This window comes from Amaranthus tricolor, chromosome 16 (assembly GCF_026212465.1).
Source record: "Amaranthus tricolor cultivar Red isolate AtriRed21 chromosome 16, ASM2621246v1, whole genome shotgun sequence".
In the NCBI taxonomy this organism is placed as follows: domain Eukaryota; kingdom Viridiplantae; phylum Streptophyta; class Magnoliopsida; order Caryophyllales; family Amaranthaceae; genus Amaranthus; species Amaranthus tricolor.
In genome coordinates this window covers 932100-958152 of record NC_080062.1, presented here as the reverse complement: position 1 = coordinate 958152, position 26053 = coordinate 932100, and the positions used below count along the sequence as shown (strand labels likewise).

Sequence of the window (26053 nt, the reverse complement as noted above, 5' to 3'; positions counted from 1 at the left end):
CAGTTCTTTAAAACCGCTATAAATGAATTTGTTATCTATAGCAGTTTCAGCAGCAATAAAAACATAATTACTATTTATAGTTGTATTAACCGCTATGTATAAAAACTAATAAAAATAGTATATCAAAAAGGGGTTTTAGTCGAGGTGCACACATTATTTGCGTAAATTTATATTTAATTTTAAAAAAAACAACAAAAAATACTCTTTTATGTCATTAACTTAGTCATCAAAATTCACCCCAAACACCTAGACCTTAGAATTATTGAAATTAAGTTTTAAAATTCTTTTCACCAAATCAAGATTAACAAGATCACGTGGGTGAAATTCAAAATGAATTATTGTAAAAAGTGTAATTTTCTACTAAGGTAATAAATTTTTACATTACACCATGGGATTTGAATGAAATTGCATATAGATAGCTTTTTTAAATTATGAAATATATTTTTATTAGTTTAATTGTGTTAAATATACATGTCGCAATTTCTGTTGTCGCCATAAGCATAATATGATGATTATAAATCTATTATTAGGAAAATTAATTTCAAAATAATAAAATTACACTCGTTAAGTACTCTTCTAATATAAAAGTCATATTAATTTTTCACCAGCAATCATTTTGATTTGGGTCCAGCTGTCTTTACTTCCCATCATTTTGAGATGTCACACTTTTCATTCTATCTTCTATTAATATCTACATAATTAAATTACTCCATCCATCCCATTTTGTACTATATATTCTCGTTGAAATTTCAAAGAAATTGGTCCAAATTTGGTGGAATGTTGAGGGTAATTAATGATAATTTTTTAAAATAAATCCTTTTATTTAAATCATTCAAAAGTGTGATTTTATAGTATTTGACTTTTAGAGCTAATTGATAATAATATTAATATAATACAATTTTCTAAATAACTGACATAAACAGTTAGCATACACTATAAAAAAACACGGAGTTTTTTGACGGAAATATGATGGTTTTTTCGACGCTTAAAAACGTTCAATGGTTGAGGGAGCGTCTAAAAAAAGTAGGTTACAAATTTTTGATGCTTTTTTTTCGACGGTTATTTTCGTGGATAATAAAAGTGGTTTTCGACACCTTTTGCTGTGGGGAAAAAATTTCGCGCTTAAAATCATAATGCAATTTTATGTTTTTAGACGCTTTAAAACGTGAAAAAGAAAACCTTTTAGACCCTAATAAGAGTGGATAATGCAAATATTTTAGACGCTTTATCATGTGGAAAATGGTTAATATTTTAGACGCTTTTATACGTCAAAAGAGAATGAACCATTGATATCTAGATTTATGTTTTAGACATTTACATGCGTTGAAAATGTATTTACTTTTGACAACTTATCATCACCCCAATATATATTAGCCTTTTCCATACTATATAAAATTCATTAAACATACATAATAACCAACAAACATCATACCAAATCATCATATCTAAAAAAGTATTAGAATTCGATATTCATATACGTACACACATTCGTTGATGGAGCTTTGATCTTAAGTTTTCGTAACTTGGTTAGAAAAGTCCAACCAACAAAAATACCTAATTTTAATATTTACATACACTCGTTGATGTTAAAGAGTGCAAAATCAATAAAGTTAAAAGTTTGTCAAAAGTTAAAGGCCTGCAAAATTGTTTTCATTATGTTGCAATTTTCACTTTAGCGTCAAGACCTTCACAAAAGATGATTTCTTGGTCATAATATGAACATCAACAGCAAAAATCTGCAACACATCAAACAAAATGCACAACTTTAGCAAAAACTAAAAGAATGAAGGGTCTACTTTATCCAACTACAAGCAAAACATAACATTAAAAAACTCGTAATTACACTTCTACTACAAACACTAAAAGTAATATGAAAAAGATTTAATGGATGATAAAAATAATAATGATTCTTATTATTTACCGAGTAGGAAAAATTAAAGTCAAACCACCATCATGCCATCAAATATACAAAACTAAAATCATTCACAAAAGCATATGATAACAAAAAAAAAAAAAAAAATTAGATAAACACAATATTAGCTCAACAAAATTATAAAAATCTGACGGCCAGGATGAGATGGTGACGGCGGCGAGGATAATGAAAAAATGAATTGAAATTATCTTTTAAGCGGCTAGGGTTTTTGTTTAAGCTATGACGCCATTTTGTTTTTGTTCAGGCGGGGTAGAACCCGCTCTTCCTTTCGCTTAAATTTTTTTGGATTTTCGACTACTGAAGCTGTGCAATTATCAACTGTTTTGTACGTCAAAAAATAAGCGTCTAAAGACTCTGTGTTTTTTCCGACACTTTTTATTGCATTGAAATTCAAGCGTCTAAAAACTCCACCTTTTATTGTAGTGCTATAAATTACTTTCAATTAATCAATTTAACAAATACCTCCTACCAGTAATCATTTATCAAACAAATTCTTTAATCAAAATTGAAAGAGCTAGAGCATAATCAAATTCAATCAAGCACTTCAAATTAATTTAACATACAACTATTAAAAACATCTCATCTATATATGATTTAATAACAAGATTTAACATTATTTCTCAACGATTAAATCGAAGTAAAAGTAATCAGAAAACACACATATATAATTGAAATCTCAAATTCATAGTTGAGAGAATAAACTATAATTTCACTAAGCCGAACCGAACCTTACCCTTGTGTAGAAACAAATAAGAGTTCCCGAATTAGCTTAGAGAATTACAAATTAGCCTAATAATTAAATACTTTTTATTTCATCCTTGTGACAAGAATACTTTGAGTCAATTAATTCTCGAATCAAACGCTTGTCTATAGAAATTCTCTGACTACTTGGACTAAAAAGAAATTACAAAAATAGAAACATAATTTTTAACAAAGTATTGACATATAAATTTAAATTGCGTATACTGGAAGGCGGGGACATCTATTGTAAACAATGCAATGTTTATCTGTAACCTTGCACAAGCAATTACCAACTTGCTTTTCGTTCTTGCAGACTGGTCTCTTACTGTCAGCAGCAGGGACCTTCAAGCATTCGCCCTCAATATGAACCACATTGAAGCTCAAAAATAGCAATGTAAATAAAAGAAAAATAAATGAAGGAAATAATTTACTCTTACTATTATTTTTCATAGTGTTTTTTTTTAAATAATTGATGGGGATTGGGGATTGGGGATTGAATGGAATTTATATCTCAAACTTATATAGCAAATAGAATTAATATATATTGAAATTATGAATAATTATCCGTACTACTTTATTGGAGGAAAAAAAAATGTAACATGCATATTTATTGTATAGAGGGTCCACAGTAAAGTAAGGATAAGATATGTGAGGCATATTTATAAAATAAAATATATTCATGTGAGATCTTTTTAGATTCGTCTTAATATATATTTTATTATTATATTTTTTTATAATTTTTTATTATGTGTATTAAGAGATACTAAGACTTAAATTTTACTTTGAAAATTGTGCAAAAAGTAAACGAGAAAAGTAAAAAAAAAACAGAAGTAGTAGTTATTACTTAATTAATTTTAAATTGACTAATTATAACCCATTTACAATTTTGAAGTGGTTACATTTATAGTTTTAAAGTTATTACTTATAATCTTAAAGTGATATTAATTAAATAAATTAATTAATTGTATGGGTCTAGTATCATGGTGAGAGTGGTCAAGAACACAAAATTGAGAATAACAATTGAGAACATCTCTCTAAAGTTTTTGGTTAAGCTATAGCGTATTAAATTATTAACTAAACTATATTCAACCCTAATTAGAATGTACATTCACTAAACTCAACTCAACTCCACATTTTAAAGATTCTACATGTATCAATATTAACATCAATTTTTTGATATAAAAACAAATTATCTAAGGCCAAAACTCCAAAACATATTGCAATAAAAAAAAAAAAAAAAGAGCAAAGTAGTCCATGAGAATTTGTACTCGAGACACTTTATATTTATTCGGTATACAACCATCAATTACATTAATGTATAATTAAATTCAATCCAAAATTTAAACATACACAAAGATATATAAATATATAACTAAAATAAAACAACAATCACTACAAATAATTATCGAAATAACAATGGAAAATCAGCGAGGGGGTTGGTTGGTCGCCCTTGGCGACCACATAGCGACCGCTAGATTCGTCGCTGTATATTTAAAAAAAAATTAAAAAAAATAAAAGCTTTTATTTTTTTATTTTTTTTACATATACAGCGAAGAGGCTAGTGGTCGCTATGTGGTCGCCCGGCCTACTTTTTGACCGTTTAGCTATCAAATGGCGACGAAAAGCGTTGTCGCCAATTCGATAATTATTTGTAGTAAATTTCGCTAATAACATATAATTTTCTTAATTCATTAATTAATTTTAATTAATTATTATTAAACTTTTATATAAAATTTGAAAAAAGCGAATATACATAATTTTATCATCGTAAAAACTAAAAATATACGTCAGATTTAGGTAGCGCCGGCACATTTATTATACGCGATACACCTTCCATTGGTGACCCCACAAAAGCAATTAAAGCTGAATATTAGCAGCATAAATACAAGGAAAAGGTGCAAATCTATATTCTTGTTATTCATGGTGTTTTTTTTTTATTTTTAATTATATGTATATGTTCAAATGAAATTAATATCTCAAAGTTATATAATGGAGTGGGAATATTTCTGGTAGAATTGGATAAATAATGGATGAATTAGACTAACTTGCATTATTATTTTAATTGTTCATGTTGGAAGGTAATGGGTAGTAGTTGAAACACAAGCAAATAAAAAATTCTACCGACAATTATTTAGCATAATAAAAAATTTGAAAATAAATATTTATATTGTAAAAGTAATAATTTGCAAATTACAGCTTTAAAGTTTAAATTTTTTACGAATCACAGTTACTAAAGTATCAATGTTTATAGCTTTCAGACCGGTCAAATCACAGAAATCCGACCATTTTAACCTAAAATAGACGTGATCAAACACCGGGCTGGGCGGAAAAAACAGCCCATTGATGCGGGCGGGCCTAAAAGTTCTTGCCCAAACTCGTAATATGCGGGCTTGCGGGCCTATGTTATATATTATTTATACATAATTAAAAATAAAAATTACAAATAATTGAAATAAACAAATACAATTGTTACATATTATACATAATTTAAAACACAAATTACAAATAATTCAAACAAACAAATACAAAATAATCAAATTATGTAACTAATTAGTGATTTGACAATCGTCATCTTCACGATCTACCTCTTCTTCCTCCTCTTCAACATTAAAAATAGTAAACCGACCTTGATGCAATATGAAAAAAAATTGTTAGCATATGAAATAATCAAAATATGTAACTAATTGGACCAACTTAGCTCCTTTCGAATCGGGCCGGGCCGGCCAGCGGGCCAAACACCAATCCCTAACCCGTCCAAAAAAATTTGGGCCACTTATTTTCTGCCCAAACCCGCCCATCGGGCTATATTTTGGTACCCAAACCCTTACTTTTTCGAGCCGGGTCGGGCCGGCCGCCCATGATAAGGTCTAACCTAAAACTTTGGACCCCTAACATAATTAGAATTTGTGATTTGACTTGAACATTGTAAACATTGAAGCAAATTATATTTTATATTATCATTTTTTTAAATCTATTAATTTTTGCCATTACGTGAATGGTCCATTTCTTCCTTTTTAACTTTGTTTTATTGATGTTATGATTGGTGGTGAGGAGTGGAAACCACGAAGAGATCAAAATTGTGTTTAATGTTGTCATTTGAAGGTTTGTATTTGTATATGATTTAGGCTTAATTAATTTACAAATTACACATATAAAAGAGATTAATTAAATTGAGTTAGTTTAATAAAAACTTTGCCCTATTTTTCCGGGTCCATTTGCCTTTTTTGTTAGTGAATAATTATGATGTATCAATTTAGAGAAATTCTTGTATAAGAGTGTCTTACACTGAAACATGTCTATATAAAGAGTTAATTTGTAATAAACTAATTGTTTGAAGAAAAAATAAATGTTTAAATTAATTTAATTTAGTTATGATATTTATTTAACAACAAAACTATCTTAAATGAAAATGCAAAAGTTCTTGTGAGAGACCATCTCTAATTGGGCCGGATCATTATATATTTTTTAAAATATTATAAGTAGGCATTAAGAATAATATAAGTAAACATTTAAGATATTGAAAATAGACATTAAGGATACGGTAAGTAAACATTAATGATAATAATATAAGTAGACATTATGAATACGGTAAGTAGGTATTAATCTTTAATGAACTGGGTTTGAGATACGTCTCTAAAAGACTAGCTAATGAAAATATATGATCAATTTATTGTTGAGAAATGTGATTTGTGAATATTATCATGGATATATAGTAGAAGTATTTGACAATTTTAGCAATACTTTCTCAAAAAAAATAAAAATAAATAAAAGAGATAGTAGAAGATACTATGAATAACAATACTCCATTATATTCTAAATATCCACCAAAAGAGAGATTTATCAAGGGGTCAGGTGAAATTAGATAACAAATTGAATCTTATTCTTGTACAAACAAAAATTGTTTTCCTAATCCGTCTTTTAGAGCAAACTCAACAAAATTATATATAAAAAAAAAAGAAATTAGCATAATTTAAAAATAAGTTCTGACATAGCATACATCAATCTTAATATTTCTTTATTTATAATTTTACTCTTAAAATGAAAAGATGTACACTATGCTACTATGGACTAAATTTAAACAAGTCTTTTACCATTAAGTAGAGGTGTTCAAAACAAATTCAAGACTTTGAAATTTACTCGATCTTGTAATTGAACTTGATTTGATCAAAGATATAAAATATATTAACAATTATGTAAACACATACAAGGATATATATATATATATATATATATATATATATATATATATATATATATATATATATATATATATATATATATATATATATATATATATATATATATATATATATATATATATATATAAGAACTAATTTTGAAACAATTCGAAACATTTGACCTAAAAATCGATCCGATGATCCGAATAAACATCTCAACCGCTAACTAGAGATACTCGGCGGACATCTACGGTAAGCATTGCACCTTCCACTCGTAACTTCACATAAGCAATTAGTATAAAAAGGATGGCGATTGCTAGTCCTGCAAAATGGTCTTGGACTTAGAACATGAAGTGTGTTTAGGATGCAACTATTAGCACTTTTGCCATTCAAGCTTAATAATAGTGTTTTTAGTTAATGGTGTTTTTAGTGGAAGTTAATGGATACTCATTAATTGAACACAAGTCAAATTAATGCTTTTAATTATTAAATTAAATAAATACTCTACTATTTTTGTCATTTTGATTTATCATAATGGAGAAAGATTAATATAACATAAAGAATTATGAATTAGTCTAGTATATTTAAAATTTTTTCCTTTCATTCATATGACACAAGATTTTAATTCTCACCTCATAATAAAATATTTAATAATTTTAGTTATTTCACAAATTCCTTAACATGTTATGTTCAATTATAATATTTTTTTATATATTTTTCCTTATGAGTAAATGATACGCCATATTTTCTAATGGAGGGCCCCACACTGGAATATGTTAGACCCATTTATAGTATACTCTATTGGGTGCGGCATGGTTGTAATTAATTATATTACTGAAAATAAACCCGACCATTTTAATTCAATTTTAATGTGATTTTGAAACTTAATTAACAATTATGTGTAAATTAATATGAAATTAACATTTAATTTTAATCCAATCTAAATATATGACACGAAATCAACTCAATGATAGCAATGAACTTAACAGTGCTAACTTTACCTTTATCTTTTGTTTGTATTAATTAAGTTATTAATCATAGGCGTAACTGAGCTGTTATTTGTTATTAGTAATTTGTGATCAAGTTATTAATCATAATTTAATTAAGTTAGTAATCAATTATTAGTAGTTTTCATAATTTGTAATCAATAATCTGTTGTTCGTTGTTTGTAGCATATCACATGCAAGCTAGCTAAGGATTTCTCTCTCTTTTTTTATGTTGGGCGACCTATATGTAAATAATAATAGACACTTTAACATGTACAAATTCGAATATGATGTTAAATTTGGGTATGTATCCCAAGAGTTGAAAGGGAAAACAAAAACTTCTACAGTAGAGCAAAGATGGATAGGATATTATGAATTTACCGAGAATGATGAAGATGATCCTGAATTTGGTTAGATCGTGTTCACGTCCTACAATGTGCAACCAAGATTTTTGTGGTATAAACATATGGCCCAATCACCCTCATTGTCAAGTAGACTAACTCAGGCGCCGTAAATGATGCTGTTGTAACTATGTAATTGATGTTTGTGGTATCGTTGTAGATCGATGAGAAGTAGTTGTGACCGTTACTCATCAAGTACAACAACACTAAAATAATATTAATCGAAATCAAAGTTACTAACCATTTTTATTCACTGTACATTATTTCTTCAAATATAAGCAAATATTTATTAAATCTAATTAATAAGTTTTTATCAGAAAATAATTCAAAAGTGTAATTATTCACAATGGAAAGGTGAAAGGATGGATTATTAATATTAATTTTTCCTATTTATATTAAGTCTAATTAATCATTTTTTATCAATTTCTACCACATAACTAAAGTTGTGCAATGGACTGAGGGCTCTTTGGGGCCCGAATTTTAATGTTAAATGGATTGAGCTTTAAATGAACCCTTTATTTAAATAAAAATAGAACAAGCTAATAATGGGCTATGAATTATTCTTGCCAACAATCAACATATTGTACATTTCTTAAACAACTAATTTTGCGAGTGACCGTCTCAATATGAGATCAATAGTCCAATAGTCCAATCAGCCTAATTATATTTTTTTCCAATAGACCAATAGTAATTAATCTATTTCAGTTTATAATTGATTTCTTTTATAAGTTATAATTGATTATTTAATTGCTCATTTTATATATAATTGATCACTTCAAGGTCTAAATTGATCACTTTAACATTGAAATTGAAGACTTTAAAAAAATTGACTCATTTAGAGATATAAACTTGTATGAAGAAATTGATCACTTTAATGTAAAAATTGATCACTTTTAATCAAAATTGAATTTTTTTATTAATATCTTTTAAAAGTTGTAACTGATCATTTAAAGAATCACTTTATATATAATTGAGCTCTTTAAAGTTTTACTTTAAGGTATAAACTAGTACGTAGAAATTGATCAGTTTAATGTCAAAATTGATCACTTTTAGTTCATAATTTAATTTTTTTATATTTTAATTGATTTATTTAAGATTTACTTTAAGTAGAAATTGATATCTTTAAAGTCAAAATTGAATTTTTATTCTTTAATTTTTGAAATTTAGATCACTTTTGGTTTTCAATTTTTGGCTTTTGGACCGGTATATATATGGAAGGTCCCTTGAATAAGTTTTTGCGTTCCTTAAATAATCGTAATTAGTTGTTTTGATATTAGTTTAGGAACACATATTATGTAATTATTATATCACTTGAATAAGGGATTTTTTTGTACTATATATATTTACCCTTTGTCATTAATGAGAATTATTAATCGTCTTCCACAAAACCTAATAAATTATGATATATTATTATAGATTTATAACCATTAATTGTTTAAATATTATTGACAAAAACAAGTAATTAAGTTATAATGCATTTTAATACTCAATTTGATGACATGTCTATATCAATGAAAATTTGTAAGAAAAAAATTATAAACAAGTCAGATCGCGTCGAGAGGCCCTCGCACACGTTCATAAATTCCACCAATTATTTTACTTCAACCCAAATTTAGTAGAAATATTGAACTATTAACAATTTGAATTTGTAGTTACGACCCGTTGGTTGTTGGTACCAAATAGTAGTAATAAAAATTAAACTTATTACAATTTACCATGTTTTTAGCACATTCACTTAATTAAGTTTTGTTAGTATGACAGAGAATGACCCAAACGATTGTTTTAGATCTGGTTAAGAAATAATCATAATACGTGCCATAATGCTAATTAAGGGTGTTTAAAATCGTATACCGAATCTATTCGGATTCAAAAATCTACTTTTCTAATAATGAAAATCATGATTTGGTTTGTTCCGATTCGGATTAAAATGGATTTCTAGATTTCATATATTTGATTTATCGAATCGGATACTGGATATTCGATTTTATTTTATTTTTATTTTTTTGCCTTTTAAAAAAAATTTTGCGATTTTTACACATAAATATTTAAACTCATTTCGCTTTCTTTCTTTAATGAAACTTATTATTTAATGTTTGAAAAAAAATCATTTTGAAAATATGGTTAGATTTTCAAAAGTCTAATTTAATTAACATAAATTAATTATGTAACTTAGTTGTACCGGTGAATTATAAATATTAGTATACTCAATAATATAATCAAAGTTTTATATATATATATATATATATATATATATATATATATATATATATATATATATATATATATATATATATATATATATATATATATATATATATATATATAATTAAAAATCAGATATCCTTTTAGTAAATACTCCGATTCGGATCCGGAATATCTGCCTTGGCAGTGTTGATGGTGGTCGTATGTAACGGTGTGAGGATGAACTCTAGATCGCTCTGCCATTCGTCAAAACTTCCATCATCGGTGGGCTGAGTGGAATGTTTTGGTAGGCCAAAGTTGATGAATATGTGATCGGGTGGGAAGTAATATGGGGTTAATAGTTGGGAGGAGGAAGAAAAAGAAAGAAAGAAGTAAGGGGAGCGCGTGTGGATGAATTAGAGTGTGATAATGGTTGCAATTGGTGGTGAAGGCGAAGCCCTCTAGCCTTGGCTCGCGCTTGGTGGAAGCACTCTTAGTGATGACGGAGGTGGGTGAAGGTTCTCAGCAATGATGATGGCTTGTGTGTTGCAAAAAATTTGTAAAATTGTAGGGAAATCAGTAAAATGATCGATCATTTTAAGTAGTTTTTCTTATAAAAATTCAAATTATAAGAAATATTCCCTTTGTTTATCAAAAAACTTTTATTTGTCATTTTTAAATATTTTATTTGTTGTTTTCATAATGAATATTTCTATTTGTATCACAAATTTGGACATTTTTAAATAATCCTTATTTTTAATATTTTAATAATACATATGGTCCCCACATATTTTTCATTAATTTAATTTTAATATATTTATATTATTTATGCTTCCCACATATTTTTAACTAATTTTATTGAAATATTTTTTTGTTAGTTGTGGTCTCCATATTTTTCCACTAACTTTCTTTTAATAATTTTTAAATGTTTATGGTCCTAATTTCCTTCAATCAAATTTATTATTTAATAAAATAATATATTCAAAAAGTAAAGATTTTATTTTTTCTAATTCTCGTAAACATTACTTGTGAAAACTTTTATTAAGGAATGGAAAGAATACATGTCATATGTATCGTGACAAATGTAATAGGATTACACATTGATACTCCATATTTTAACTTTTTTTTATCCATTGAAAATCATGAGTAGCATTTTTTATCTCTTTATACATGGAATATTTGAAAAGTATCCAACAATATAAAATAGAGGGAGTAATATACAAATAATTATAGTAGTACTATTATTACTTTTTATAATTATATCTATCTCATATTAAAAATAATTTTTTTATCAAAAGGAAACATTTTTCTTTGTTATTTAGTTAAGAAAAAATTACCGTGAATAATATAAACTTTAATTAATTTTCCTATAATAATACGAACTTTTGATTAACCTTAAATAATACCAACTTTGGCATACGTTTTCCCTTAGCATTCAAATTCACATGCAACCTGTAAAACAGGTAATTCTACTCTAGAAAAAAGATAATTTTATTTAAAGAAAAATAATTTCCAATCCCCTCTTTAATCTCCACCTGTGCACCACCCCCTCCCCCTCCCCTGCGACGGCGCCCCCACCCAACGAGGCTCAGCAACTCATATCTGCAACACCAATTTAATAATGGTGGTCAATTTTGATGGTCGAATTTGGTAGTGGAAAAGTAGATTAAAGATTATGTTGGTTTGAATTTGGGATGGTTATGGTGGTGATTCACATTTAGGGTGGGTGGTTATGGTGGTTGTTTGTGGAGGTTGCGTCAGGGAAAGGAGGTGAGGAAGGCTGCACAGGGCGCTGTTTATGGGAGGCCGATTGGTGGTGGTGGAGTGGAGGGAAGGGTTTGATGGTGGTTGAGAATAGAGGGGGATAGGGGCTGCGCAAAGGATGGGGAGTTGGATTTGGTGGTGGATTTTGATGAAGATGGTGGTGGCTGGAAGTGGGGAATGGGAGTGACAATGAGCGGGGAACGGTGGTAGTTGTGGCCTGTGGGGGATGGAGGCTGGAGGTTTGGCTAGGGATAGGGAAGGGGTACGGTGAAGATTAGGAATTCATGTTCTTTACTTCTTTTTTTTTTCACTTTTTTTGTACTTTTTATTTTATTTTTTGTATTTTCTTTTTTTTTTTTTTGAGCAACTTAACCTACAATTGTAGGTTAATAATAGGTTAAAGATGCTCTAGGGAAATTCATATTAAAGTTTGTATTATTTAGGGTTAATCGAAAGTTCGTATTATTGCAGGAAAATCAGTAAAAGTTTATATTATACACGGTTATTTTTTCTTAATATTATTACTAACATTAATAATATGTTGATGCTAATTACAATAATACTTCCTCCTTTCTTAAATACTAGTTACATAACGGTTTTTGACACTATTCATCATTCAAGTTTATTTTATATATTGCGGCTAATGTGTAAAAAAAAATATTGTCAGGTGAGATCTTGTTTGAATCTTCTAATTACATAGTTTCATAATATTAATTTTTTTATATTTTTTAGATGTGTATAGTTCAATATATAAATGATCAAAATAACACATTAAATTATATAAAAAGTCAAATATAACAAGTATAGCGGAACAAAGAAAGTACTATATACTAAAACTAATACTGTTAACAATATAATAATTTGAATACTAATGATCCTAATGACATACGGTAGGGTTTATGCCATTCTACCTCAGCCAAACTTTAATTGTTCGATTCTTCTCTCACCATTTTAAATTTTTTATTAAAAGCATGCTTGCATTTGTGTAAATATTTAAGAAGAGAAGAAAAGTCAAATTATGAAAACAAAAAAGATGATAATATGATACGAGGATAATGGAAGGTTATCATTTCATTTTGGGGACAAATATTTTTCAATTTTTCAATTTGTCTTTCTCCATCCACCGCTTTATAACCATTTATTACATTGAGGACAATTATACATCTTTTCATTTTATGCTCTAACAATACTCTCTTTTAATTTAATACTTATTCCCCCATAAATATTTACATTGTATAAAAACCTAGTATTGTAAATACAAAATCATGCACATAGGCCCAATCAAGGATTGGTTTTGGGTATATTATATGACTCGTAACTCTATATGTTTTACATTAAAAATTAAAAATTAAAAATTACCCTTAATTTGTATTTTTATTTTTAATATATTAACAAAAATTTTCAAGTTGGATCTTACTTGATTAGTTTTAATGTAAATTTTATTAATATTAATTTTTTATAATTTTTATTATCCATAATTTTAGACATTATGAATTAAAACAATACATTGAATAGTGTGTATAATCAAATAGGCACTCAAAAGAGATAGAGGAAGTATGTTTTTTGATGATTAGCCTTTAAGTAAATTTAGTCGTTTTTGATGACTCATTATACTAGTATAAGGTGTGCAAAGCTCATCTGTATATATACGTGGATCCAACTCAATTTTCATTTTTTTTACTCCTTATTCCTATCAGATGATTTATTTTTTTTTCATACTATTCACCAATTATTCTAGTTTATATTTTATTCTCACACAAATTGTTGTGTGACACGGTCTTATTGTGAGACGTTCTTCAATCATGAGTTGAATAACTCAATTTACAATTTTTAATAAATAAGCTTCTTGTTTTGATATCGTTTCACCGAGAACCGGTCTTTCACAAGAGTAGCTATTATTCTCAATATATTAATAAGTGTATGTGATCTTATTTGATTCGTCTCAATATATATTTTATCATCATTAACTTTTTATAATTTTTAACAAACACTTTTCGACACATTAAAAATTAAAATGATGTATAAAAATGTGAAAAACCATATGAGGTATTATTACATTAGAATAAAAATTATTATAATATTTCAAACAATTCAAAACAAATAGATTTTTATTTAAATAAATTAGTTCATAGCCTAGGCAGGTCCAACCTTGGACTCCTTATTTGCCATCATCCAATAAAAAACAAAAGCTATAATCAATCAATTTATCAAAATGGTTTTTAGCATAGAAGAAAATTCAACAACTTTATGAAATTCCATCTATCACTCTCAAGTCTAAGTCTCAAGTCTCATTTTGCCACTCACCAATTGACTTGGTCCAATTTGTCGACTTAGTATACAAGTCTCTTTTAAAGTATTCTTACTTTTATTGCTACATTTTCTTTTATTTTTGTAATTTTTGTTTTTAGATTTTAATGTAAATATATCTTTTAAAAGTTATAATAAATAATATTTAAAAGATATATATCAAGATGAATTTATCAATATTCACATGTGAATATATTTTTTTATATAAATTAATGAGAATTATTAATCAAAATTTTAAAATTCCATTTGAGAAGAGTAAAAGAGAATTTTGTTATAATGATCATGCTCTCTTCTCTCTCTTTTTTTCTCTCAAAAAATTCTAACCTTCATTGTAAATTTTGGGGCTACTATCAACCTTATAATGATCATGATAGAGGAAGACTTTAGTAATGGATCTCCTTTATAATGATTATGACTTTTTTATATACTCCCTCAAATTCAGCCTTCTTGTCCCATTTACCTTTTTTACACTTGTCGAGGGAACATTTTAACTTTTAATATCTTTAAATGTGCATAATTAAAAATTATAAAAAGTTGATATTAATAATCATTGTATTGAGACTAATGAAATAAAATCCCGCTTGACTATGTTTTAAGTTATATAAATTAAGAATAAAATACAAATTGAGCGTGATTAGTGAATAGTAACCAAAAAGCAATTGGGACAAGTAGGAAGAGTAGGAGGGAGTAAAATTTTGTTTGATTAAAATTGTTATGTATTTGACCAATTGTTACCTGTTGTAGATGTCGTATGATATTTTTATCAATAAATTCTTTGATTTTCTTAAAGAAAAAAACTAAAAAATGAAATGTACTAACACGGCACTTATGCATCTTATATTTTTATGATATAATTATTCACATTAAAAACACAACCGTACCTTGAAATATTCAAAATATAAGAGTAATTAACAAATTAACAGTTTTATTTATTATCCTCAAAATAAAAATTTACAAAAAAATAGATTTTCTTATTTCTTTTAGATACTCTTGTAAGAGAAATAAAAATCTTATATTCTCATGTCGTATGAAACACATTTTATGGAGAAATCGTCTCATACAACAATTTGTACGAGTCATCTGGCTTTTGGGTCGATAATCTCAGAAAAAATCGAACCAGACTTCATATCAATTATGGGTGATTCCGATGAATTAAATGTAGTAGTTCTACTATCCAATAACTTTTTTGTGCCCATATCAACCATCTTAGTATCAGAAAAATCATCATTTAATGTGGTCGATTCATCATCAATATACATTGAACCTAATGCATGTGCCTCATCAAGTTTAAAACTTATCGTAGAATCTGAAATTTCTCCTTGAGGATCATCACTTAAATTGTTTTGCATAATTTTCTCCGCGGTTTCTTGTAGTTGTAAGGCAAATTCAATGCCCCAAACTACGTCCCCCATCGAAGGACGATCATTTCCATGTTCTCGTATACACATTTCTGCCACTTCTCCAAATTTTCTTAGACATTCGGGTGCAATTTGCCCTGTTAGATTTGGATCGACAATTGTGTGGAGGGTTTTATTTTTGTAGTTATAACGAGCCCACACGGCTAAGTTCACTTGTTGCTTGGGTAGATTAGGGTTCATCGCAACTCGAGCACATAAAACCTCGAACAACAAAACTCCGAAGGAGTATACATCTGATTTCTCTGTCAATTGTTGACGTCGATAGTACTCTGGATCTAAATATCCAACACTACCTTTAACAGCGGTACTAACATGGGTAGGACCCATATCACCAGGAGTAGGTCCTACCTTTGAAAGGCCAAAGTCTGAGACTTTGGCCGTCCATTTATCATCAAGAAGAATATTCGTAGACTTGACATCTCGATGAATAATCAATTGTTTAGCACCCGCGTGAAGATAGTGCAAACCTCGAGCTGATCCAAGACAAATCATAAGTCGTTGCTTCCACGACAATGGTGTATGGTTCTCGCTTCTCTCGGGATTCTTGTACAACAAGTGATCTCGAAGAGTGCCACGTGGCATATACTCGTAAACTATGATCATTTCACCGTATTCGTCACAATATCCGATTAAGGACACCAAATGTACGTGACGTAGTCTCGATAGCATCTCGATTTCTGTTTCAAACTCGCGAGCGCCTTGCTTCGATGTTGTCGTAAGACGTTTTATGGCTACAATAGTGGCTCCATCATCTATTGAACCCTTGTAAACTTTACCGAACCCACCGGTTCCTATGATCAAATCGTCGTCGAAATCGTTCGTAGCAACCCTAACTTGTGCAAATGAGAAACGTCGACAAAGATCGGACGGCAGAGAAGGAATCACACTAGCGGTAGTTGCATTAGATCCAGGATCATCCAACGGCGAAATCCACTTTAGCTTGCTAGTATCATCTTTGCTCATTGTTTTCATGAATTTTTGTTTCTCCTTTTTTCTTCGGAAAATGATTATGAAATATATTGATGATATGAGTGCGACTACTAGAATAGCACCAAGGATTCCTCCGATAATCGATATTAAATGATGAGAACTATTCGATGATCGATTATTACCTTGTAAAGATGTTAAATTCATAGGGATACTAGGATTTGGTGCGGCAAGAGAACCATTTGAAGAGTTCAACTTGAAAATCTCCAATCCATTGAGTAAGACATCGTCATATCTAGAAAAACAAGACAAAAGTTTCAACTTCAATGCAAATTTGAAAAAGTCATTAAATATAGTATTTTAAGAAGGAAAATATACACTCTATCAAACAAATAATTACTCTATATGCTCTTTTGGAAGAATCATATATAATACATAGACTAACAAATTGTAAAGTTGTATAAATCTGGATTAAAGTTAAAGTAAGGAAAAATTTGTATATGACAAAATTTTCCGTGGTGGGAACACTTCCATAAAATAAAATGTGGCAAGGAAAATAAACAAACTAAAAAAAAAATTTATTTTTAAAAAAACACACGGCGATTTTGACTTGGTTAAAATATATGCAAATGTACTGTAGAAAGTTTTTCCTTTCATTCTTGTGATAGGCGTTCAATTTTTAACCCAGGGGAAAATCAATGCTTGACTCCTAGCCTCCTCATGCAAGGGCCGGATTCTCGATTTCTTACCCATAAAAAACAATGATTAACTTACGTTGCGGTAGGGTCGGGAGTAAGTGTCACTGAAAGAAGACCTCTGGTTTCGACACTAGCTTTGTTGGTACCACTACCTTCAAAGAGCGTAACGAAATCTTTATACATTGGAATGAAAATGCCACCAGTTAGCGCAAAAACATCAATATCATGTGCACCCATTTGATTGTTGATACTAACGTCGAAAAGTCTTTGGCCAGTCTTGTTGATATGGATAACTAACTCACAAAAATGGAGCCTCACAAGATAATTAAATCCAACATCGACCTCGAACAACCATGTCAAATTTTTGTTTTTCTTCAATTCTCCAACATATGCTCCCATCTCCTTCATTGTCAAGTACACTAACTCTGGCGCCATATACGATGGTGTTGCAACTGTATAATTGATTGTCCTATTGTTGTAGGACACTGTGTAGTTTAGACCATTACTGATCATGTACAACATAAAATTAAAATTAATCAATTTACCATCATATACGATAGATGCCGCTTAGGACTGGGTTTGTGGGTTCGTGACTGACAAATAATACCTACACCCAATCTAAAGACAGGGCAAGAGGTATACAGTCAAAGCGACGCTCAAATAAATAGAGCACTGCAAAGAAAAAGACGAATGAAACCAAATACAATAGCAAAGTTACATGTGTTCAACACAAGCTAAGGTACAACTCAATATATATATATATATATATATATATATATATATATATATATATATATATATATATATATATATATATATATATATATATATATATATATATATATATATATATATATATATATATATATATATATATATATATATATATATATATATATATATATATATATATATATATATATATATATATATATATTATAGTGCTATTATTCCGGATTTAAAATTATATTTGCAGTTTTAAATGATTACTTAATCATCTAATTAAACTTTTGGATAAATTGAGTACTTGATATGACTTCAAAAGGTCATGTTAAGGATTAGAATCTCATTCATCTAACGTTTAAAGTGGAATTATATACATCAAATATACGGAAGACTTGTATTACATGATGCACACTTGTAGCCTATAGTGAGAACAGACGTGATTATACTTCTATATTGCATATTTCCTCCGTTTTTTTTATGCTTTATAGAATAATTTTACATTGTTCTTTATTCTATAGTATCTTACATATTGCGATTATTATATGAGAAAAATATATTACCATTTGAGATATTATTTTATTCGTCTCTCCACGCATATCAATATAATATCATATTATTGTATTTTTAATTATGTTTAACTCGATCTTATAAACGCATTGAGCTTCGAAAACACAGGAAGATACAAGTATATATATATACATATTAGTGTGTGATGTAGTAAACACATTCGAACTCTGCACACAAGTCAAAGATGTCACTGCTACAATCGACATATTGGTCAATTATATTTACCAAGAGCTTGTTTGGTCAACAAATAAATACTTAAATTCCTATAAAATTTTTAATTTCTTAAAAAATTAATAACTTAAAAAAATTCTTAGAAATTTTTTTTTTCTTTTTCTTTTGGTTGAATACTGAAAATGAAAATTATCACATAAGTATATTCTTGATATATATGCTAAGCTACAGCTAATATTTGGTTGATGACTCAACATAGTAACAAACTATCAAAGCTTTTCTTGGTTCTTTAGTTCTTGATTCCTTTTGTAAGAAGTGTATATAAATAAGGTGCTTTGTTATAAAGTTTTTTTTTGATATAATTTGAGAAACAATAATAAGAAAACAATTAATCTTGAAGAGACAAGTTCTTCAAGAAAAGGAACTTCTCTGAAATTTGTCATTCCTCTTCACTCCTTCTTTCATTACTCTCAACACATCAATTTGATCATAATCTGGATGAATCAATTAAACATTCTGTTTTACAACATGGTATCAGAGCCTCGTCATCAAATTCTGGAGAAATAATTTGATGTTTGAGCAATTTCTATAATCGTCTTATGGTATTGTTCTTGATTTTCTAATTTGTTCTTATCTAAGTTTCATCCGTGTTTGTTTCATTGAAATTTTCTCAGAAATCTATCTCTATTTGTGATTCTGTTGATCTATTATTAAGTTCCTTCAATTTCTACACAAATTTTGTTTTTCTTCCCTTAATCTTCTTTTCCAGTTCCTTATTATGTCTACCGCACAAAATACTCTTCTTAAATCACAAGATCCTACTAGCATTTACTTCATTCATCCCTCTGAAAACACATCCACACCTTTAGTTTCTGAGAAATTCAATGGTGAACGTTACAATGAATGGAAAAGGAGTATGATTATAGCATTATCTGCTAAGAACAAGCTAGGGTTCATAGATGGAACTGTAATGAAACCTGATGAGACTCATGAAGATTACAAGGCATGGGAGAGATGTAATAATTTGGTAATTTCTTTCATTCTGAGATCTTTAGATAGTGAACTTGCTAGAAGTGTTCTTTATTTTACTACAGCCAGAGAAATATGGCAAGATCTAGAGAAGAGATATGATCAGACATCAGGTCCTCAGTTGTTCACTCTACAGCAAAATCTGAGTGACTTGATTCAAGGAAGTAGTTCTGTGGCTGAATTCTTCACTAAAATCAAATCACTGTGGGATCAAATTAATGGCATAAATCCATTACCTGTCTGTACATGCAATGGATGCTCATGCAACTTGACTCAGAAATTTCTTAAAGCTCAACAAGAAGAAAGACTCATACAGCTACTCATGAAGCTAGATGATAAGTTTGTTAACATCAGGACTAATATACTCATGATGCAGCCACTACCAAATGTGTCCTTAGCTTATAGATTGCTAATTCAAGAAGAAAAGCAGAGAACTGTTGGTCAGTTGCAAGGAGAGTCTTCTAATACTATGGCTTTTGTTGCTGACTATAAAAAGGGGGAATACAGGAGACGTGAGTACAAACCATACAGGCCACCTTTTCAATCCAACAATTACTCATCACAAAATAATTACAGGAATAATGGTGGATACAAGAAGAACAGCAACATCAATTACTACTGTGATCATTGCAAGGTCCCTGGACATTCCAGACAAAGGTGTTTTGTTCTAAATGGCTTTCCTTCTAACTTTCAGCCAAAGACACAGGACAAAGGAAAGAAGGTTGCAGCAGTCATTACTCAAGACTGTGATGAACAGGAAGATCCTGAGGCTCAGGCTTACATTTTTGTGCAAGAATTCAATGAGATCAAAAGCTATCTCCGAAAGCAAAATGAAGGTTCTACTCAACCTCAAACTCATGTAGCAGGTATATGCCTCTTAATTAATCCCAATGATAAGTGGATTGTAGATAGTGGTGCAACACATCATATCTGTTCTGATCTAGCTTTGTTTGAAACACATAAGAAGTATGACCATGCACAAAACACCATAACTGTGACTGATGGAAAGAAATCAACTGTGGAACACATAGGTTCTATTAACTTGGGAAATGGGATCATATTAGTAAATGTATTGCATGTTCCAGGATTCAATTTTAATCTGATATCAACTCATCAGTTGTGTAAAGATCTTAATTGCACCATTACATTTACACAGAACAAGTGCATACTACAGAATCCTTCACAGAAAAGTTCCCTGGTTCTTGGTGAATTGAAGTCAGGATTGTATGCAGTAGATGAAGTCACAAATCATAATTCTAAAGTTGATTTAGCTGCTGCCACTGGTGTTGTTACACAAAGTTCGGAAGAGAGCAAGCTTTGGCACTTGAGGCTTGGTCACTTGCCATTCAAGAAATTACATCATGTATGTAGTATAAATAACAATAATAAGACTATAGATTTCATATGTCATATATGCCCACAAGCTAGGCAAACAAGGCTACCATTTCCTAAAAGTCTTTCTAAAAGTAAGAAGTGTTTTGAGCTTTTACATATTGATGTATGGGGCCCCTACAAGGTCAAGACTCATGACAATTGTAAGATGTTTTTGACTATAGTAGACGATTTTTCTAGACATACATGGATTTTTCTACTCAAGCACAAAAGTGATGTGGTAAGTTTGTTATATCAATTTGTTACTTTTATTAAAACACAGTTTCAAGCTGATATCTTGACTATAAGGTCAGATAATGCAAAAGAATTTTGTGAAGGTGATATTCTGCAATTTTACATAAAGCATGGTATTGCACATCAGAAGAGTTGTGTTAACACTCCACAGCAAAATGGCACTGTGGAAAGAAAACACAGGCATTTATTGGAGACTGCAAGAGCTTTATATTTTCAATCTAAAGTTCCTATTCAGTATTGGGGTGAATGTTTGTTGTGTGCCACTCATCTTATCAACAGAATGCCACTGAAAACATTCTCTTTTCAAACTCCTTATGAAAAGTTACATGGCAACAAGCCCTCTATGGAGCATCTCAGAATCTTTGGATGCCTGTGCTATTGCTCTACCAACAAATCTCACAGAACCAAATTTGACCAAAGAGCCATCCCATGTGTGTTCTTAGGTTATCCTGTTGATCAGAAAGCCTATAAGGTTTTAACTCTTAATACTAACAAGATACTTATCACTAGAGATCTTGTTTTCCATGAAAAACATTTTCCTTTTCATTTCACTGCCTCACCTCCAACTTCTTCGCCTATTTTCCTCCCTACTGAAACAACAATTGATCCCTCCTCTTTTCCTCCCTTACCTGAACCACTTTCCCACTCTATCATAAACTAATCTTTAAACACAGAAACTGACCATTCTTCTGTTAAAGAGCTTCACTCTCCACAATCTTCTCATGAACAACAATCTATCTTTTCTCAAATTGTCTCACCACAGCCTGATCCATCACAAAATAATCTTCAACCACCTAGACAATCTTCTAGACCACATAATAAACCCTCCTGGATGCAAGATTTTATGTGTGTGCTACCATACTTAGTGAACATTGGTGCAATCTTGTTCAATTTTCCTCACTCCACCTGATAACAGAGGCATTATTGAGCAAAATTGCAAAATTGTTGAACCAACGAATTACTTAGAAGCCTCTCAAGACCAAAAATGGGTTGAAGCCATGAATTAGGAGCTTGAAGCCCTCCGAACTAATCATACCTGGGATGTGGTGTCTTTGCCACAAGGGAAGAAAGCAATTGGGTGCAAATGGGTTTATAAAGTGAAGTTGAAAGCAGATGGTTCAGTGGAAAGGTTTAAAGCCCGATTAGTTGCAAAGGGATTCACACAAAAGTATGGCATTGACTACCAGAAAACATTCTCTCCTGTTGTCAAAATGACCACTATGCGATGCCTAATTGCCATTGCTGCTAACAACAAATGGCCCTTGCACCAACTTGACATAAATAATGCTTTTTTACATGGCACCTTGACTGAAGAAGTATACATGAAAATGCCAGAGGGTTTTTCCAATACAGAAAATAAGGTATGTAGGTTGGTCAAATCTCTCTATGGTTTAAAGCAGGCCAGCAGAGAATGGTTCACTAGGCTTAATCAAGAGTTACAGCAACAAGGGTTCATGCAATCAATGAATGACTATTCCCTGTTTTTAATGAATTCAACTTCAGGCTTTACTATTGTGGCTGTTTATGTAGATGATATTATCATCACAGGTGCTGATTCTTCTGTCATTTCAAATCTCAAACAACATCTCCACTCTACCTTCAGCATATAGGACCTTGGCCTTCTTAATTACTTTCTTGGTATTGAGGTCACACATGTGCAGTAAGGTGTTATTTTAACACAGAAGAAGTTTACAAAAGAACTTCTTCAAGATTGTAATATGGATGTTTCTAAGACAACTAAAATCCCTTTGCCAACCAGAATAAGACTTCTAGCAGAAGAGGGTAAACTCTATCATAATCCAATTCAATATAGGTCTTTGGTTGGGAAGCTAAACTTTCTTACACACACCAGGCCTGACCTATCTTTTGCTGTCCAAACCCTAAGCCAGTTTATGCAACACCCACGGCTTCCTCATGTTCAAGCTCTCCAACATGTACTTAGATACATCAATGCAACAGTTGGCCAGGGTATATTCTTGAAAGCAAATACACAACTCACTTTACAAGCTTACTCCGACTCTGACTGGGCATCCTGCCCCAACTCCAGAAGATCTGTTATTGGCTATCTTCTACTTCTTGGCAACTCCCCTATTTCTTGGAAATCCAAGAAGCAAATTACTATTTCCAGGTCCTCCTCGGAAGCAGAGTACAGAGCTATGGCAGCAGCCTCAACAGAAGTCACTTGGGTTGTCAACCTTCTGAAAGAGTTAGGGCTCTCTAATCTGCTTTTTGTTCAGCTCAGGTGTGACAATGAATCTGCCATTCATATTGGCAGGAATCCAGTATTCCATGAAAGGACCAAACATGTGGAATTGGATTGTCATTTTACTAGGGAGAAAGTGATGGAAGGTCTCATAGAACTCTCCTATCTTCCCACAACAGAACAATTGGTTGATGTTCTCACAAAACCTCTCTCTTCTACTCAACACTCTAAGCTTGTTCACAAACTATGCATGCTTCCTGAACAGCCTCCCTAACTTGAGGGGGGGTCTTGATATATATGCTAAGCTACAGCTAATATTTGGTTGATGACTCAGCATAGTAACAAACTATCAAAGCTTTTCTTGGTTCTTTAGTTCTTGATTCCTTTTGTAAGAAGTGTATATAAATAAGGTGCTTTGTTATAAAGTTTTTTTTGATATAATTTGAGAAACAATAATAAGAAAACAATTAATCTTGAAAAGACAAGTTCTTCAAGAAAAGGAACTTCTCTGAAATCTATCATTCCTCTTCACTCCTTCTTTCATTACTCTCAACACATCAATTTGATCATAATCTGGATGAATCAATTAAACATTCTGTTTTACAACACTATGAAGATTGCATTTTTATCGTTACTTAAAGAATTTTTTATTTTTATATCATAAATTTCGAATAAAAATAACCTTTTTAATCTTATTTTAATAATAATCCTTATAATTCTCACATATTTTCTAGCCACTAACTTCATTTTAACATTTGTATATTTCTTATGTTCCTTAAATATTTCTCATTAACTTTATAAAAATATTTTTTTTATTAGTTATGGTCCTTATAATTTTATCAATAACTTTATTTTAATTTTTTTAATAATTTTATATGGTGCCTACTTTTTTTCATTAAATTAGATTTATTATTTAATAAAATAATATATTCATTATCTAAAATATTATATTTTTCTTGTTTAACGAAGAAAGTAATTGATAATTTTGTAAGAAAAAATTACTATTTATTTTTTTACTTGACACTGATAAATTAATTTTTCTACCTATGCTTTTTGGAAATTCAAAAGAATTTATATTTCCTGGTGACCCAAAATTATCTATCCACCATATAGTTTAAGTTTATCAGTGAAACAAAGAATATTAGAAGACAATTGTCTAAAATTAAATTCAGGAAATTTGAAAAATATTGTTGAACTTACATCATGTAGGCATCGTCTCTATCGAACCAAGTCCGGCGAAGTCCGGAATCATCTCTCGGATCCACGTTCGATCCACCAACGTTCAGCCGGATAATATTTTCCATAGCTATTGAATCCGAAAAATTAAACTGGTTATTCAAATCTTGAAACCCACCCGTAAGATATGGAACCGTATTGGATTCGGAACGGTTAAAGTACAACCCATCGGGTGCAGATATAATCTCCAACCCGTTTATGAACCCGAACCCATCCGGGTTACTTGGTGAGAAAGTTAGGTTTAGACCCTTTTGCCCGTTTCCTTCGTTCAAAGAGATGTAAATCTCTCTTACAAGCCCGTTTGTCACGGGCGCAGTTGTATTGGCGTGCGTGTTCGCGTTAGTCGTAACAGCGAACGCGCTAAAATTGCGCAAAATATTGAACCCATTAATTGTGAGCGAAAGAAAAGACGATTTGGTGTCTATGATGTCGTAGGATATGGATAGGGGTGGAAAGTAGAGGCGGACTAGTTTTGGGCCCCACGTAGTAACAGGTATAGAATATGTTGTCGTGGCCCGAAATATTCGGGCCATGTGATAAGGAGTTGAAGCCGCCTCCACGGCGAAAGCAGTGGAGTTACTGGTGGCAGATAGCGAAGTGAGGATGAAGTCTTGATCGCTCTGCCATATACCGCGGTTATCGATAGGTTGTGGAGAATTTTTTGGTAGGCCAAAGTTGATGAGGAGGTGGTCGGGTGGTTTATATGGGGCTGTAATGGAATTTGTTAGTGTTGTGATGAAGAGGAAGAAAAGAAGTGTAAGGAGCATTTGAGGGTGAACGAACATTATTGGAGATTGGAGATGGAAAATTAAATGATTTTGGATAAAAGTATTTCTATCTAATCAATTTAAATTCAAAAATGTGATTTTTGAGGTGCATTATTTTCAGAATAATAATTTTGTATAACAATAATATGTATGTTGACCGTTTACTTTATCTTCTACTTCTACATGACAAATTG

General features: G+C 30.3%; 1 protein-coding gene and 1 long non-coding RNA gene across 4 annotated transcripts; both read right to left on the bottom strand.

Annotated features, from left to right (window-relative positions):
• Positions 1 to 1426: 1426 nt before the first annotated feature.
• Positions 1427 to 3281, bottom strand: LOC130802212 (uncharacterized). The gene is made up of 2 exons (XR_009039747.1): positions 2965 to 3281; positions 1427 to 1736 (listed from the first exon to the last, which is right to left on the bottom strand). It is a non-coding gene; the product is annotated as an uncharacterized LOC130802212 (long non-coding RNA).
• A 12039-nt stretch (positions 3282 to 15320) lies between these two features.
• Positions 15321 to 26003, bottom strand: LOC130802208 (putative receptor-like protein kinase At5g39000). Of its 3 annotated transcripts, none has more exons than XM_057666133.1 (3): positions 25057 to 26003; positions 17611 to 18003; positions 15321 to 17131 (listed from the first exon to the last, which is right to left on the bottom strand). In XM_057666133.1, exons 1-3 carry the CDS (start codon positions 25875 to 25877, stop codon positions 15568 to 15570), a joined length of 2778 nt encoding a protein of 925 aa, XP_057522116.1. In that variant the 5' UTR covers positions 25878 to 26003; the 3' UTR covers positions 15321 to 15567. The 3 variants fall into 3 exon arrangements, with proteins under 3 accessions (XP_057522116.1, XP_057522115.1, XP_057522117.1); XM_057666132.1 differs by having other exon boundaries at positions 17611 to 18039; positions 25057 to 25998; XM_057666134.1 differs by lacking the exon at positions 17611 to 18003 and having other exon boundaries at positions 25057 to 26002.
• Positions 26004 to 26053: the final 50 nt, after the last annotated feature.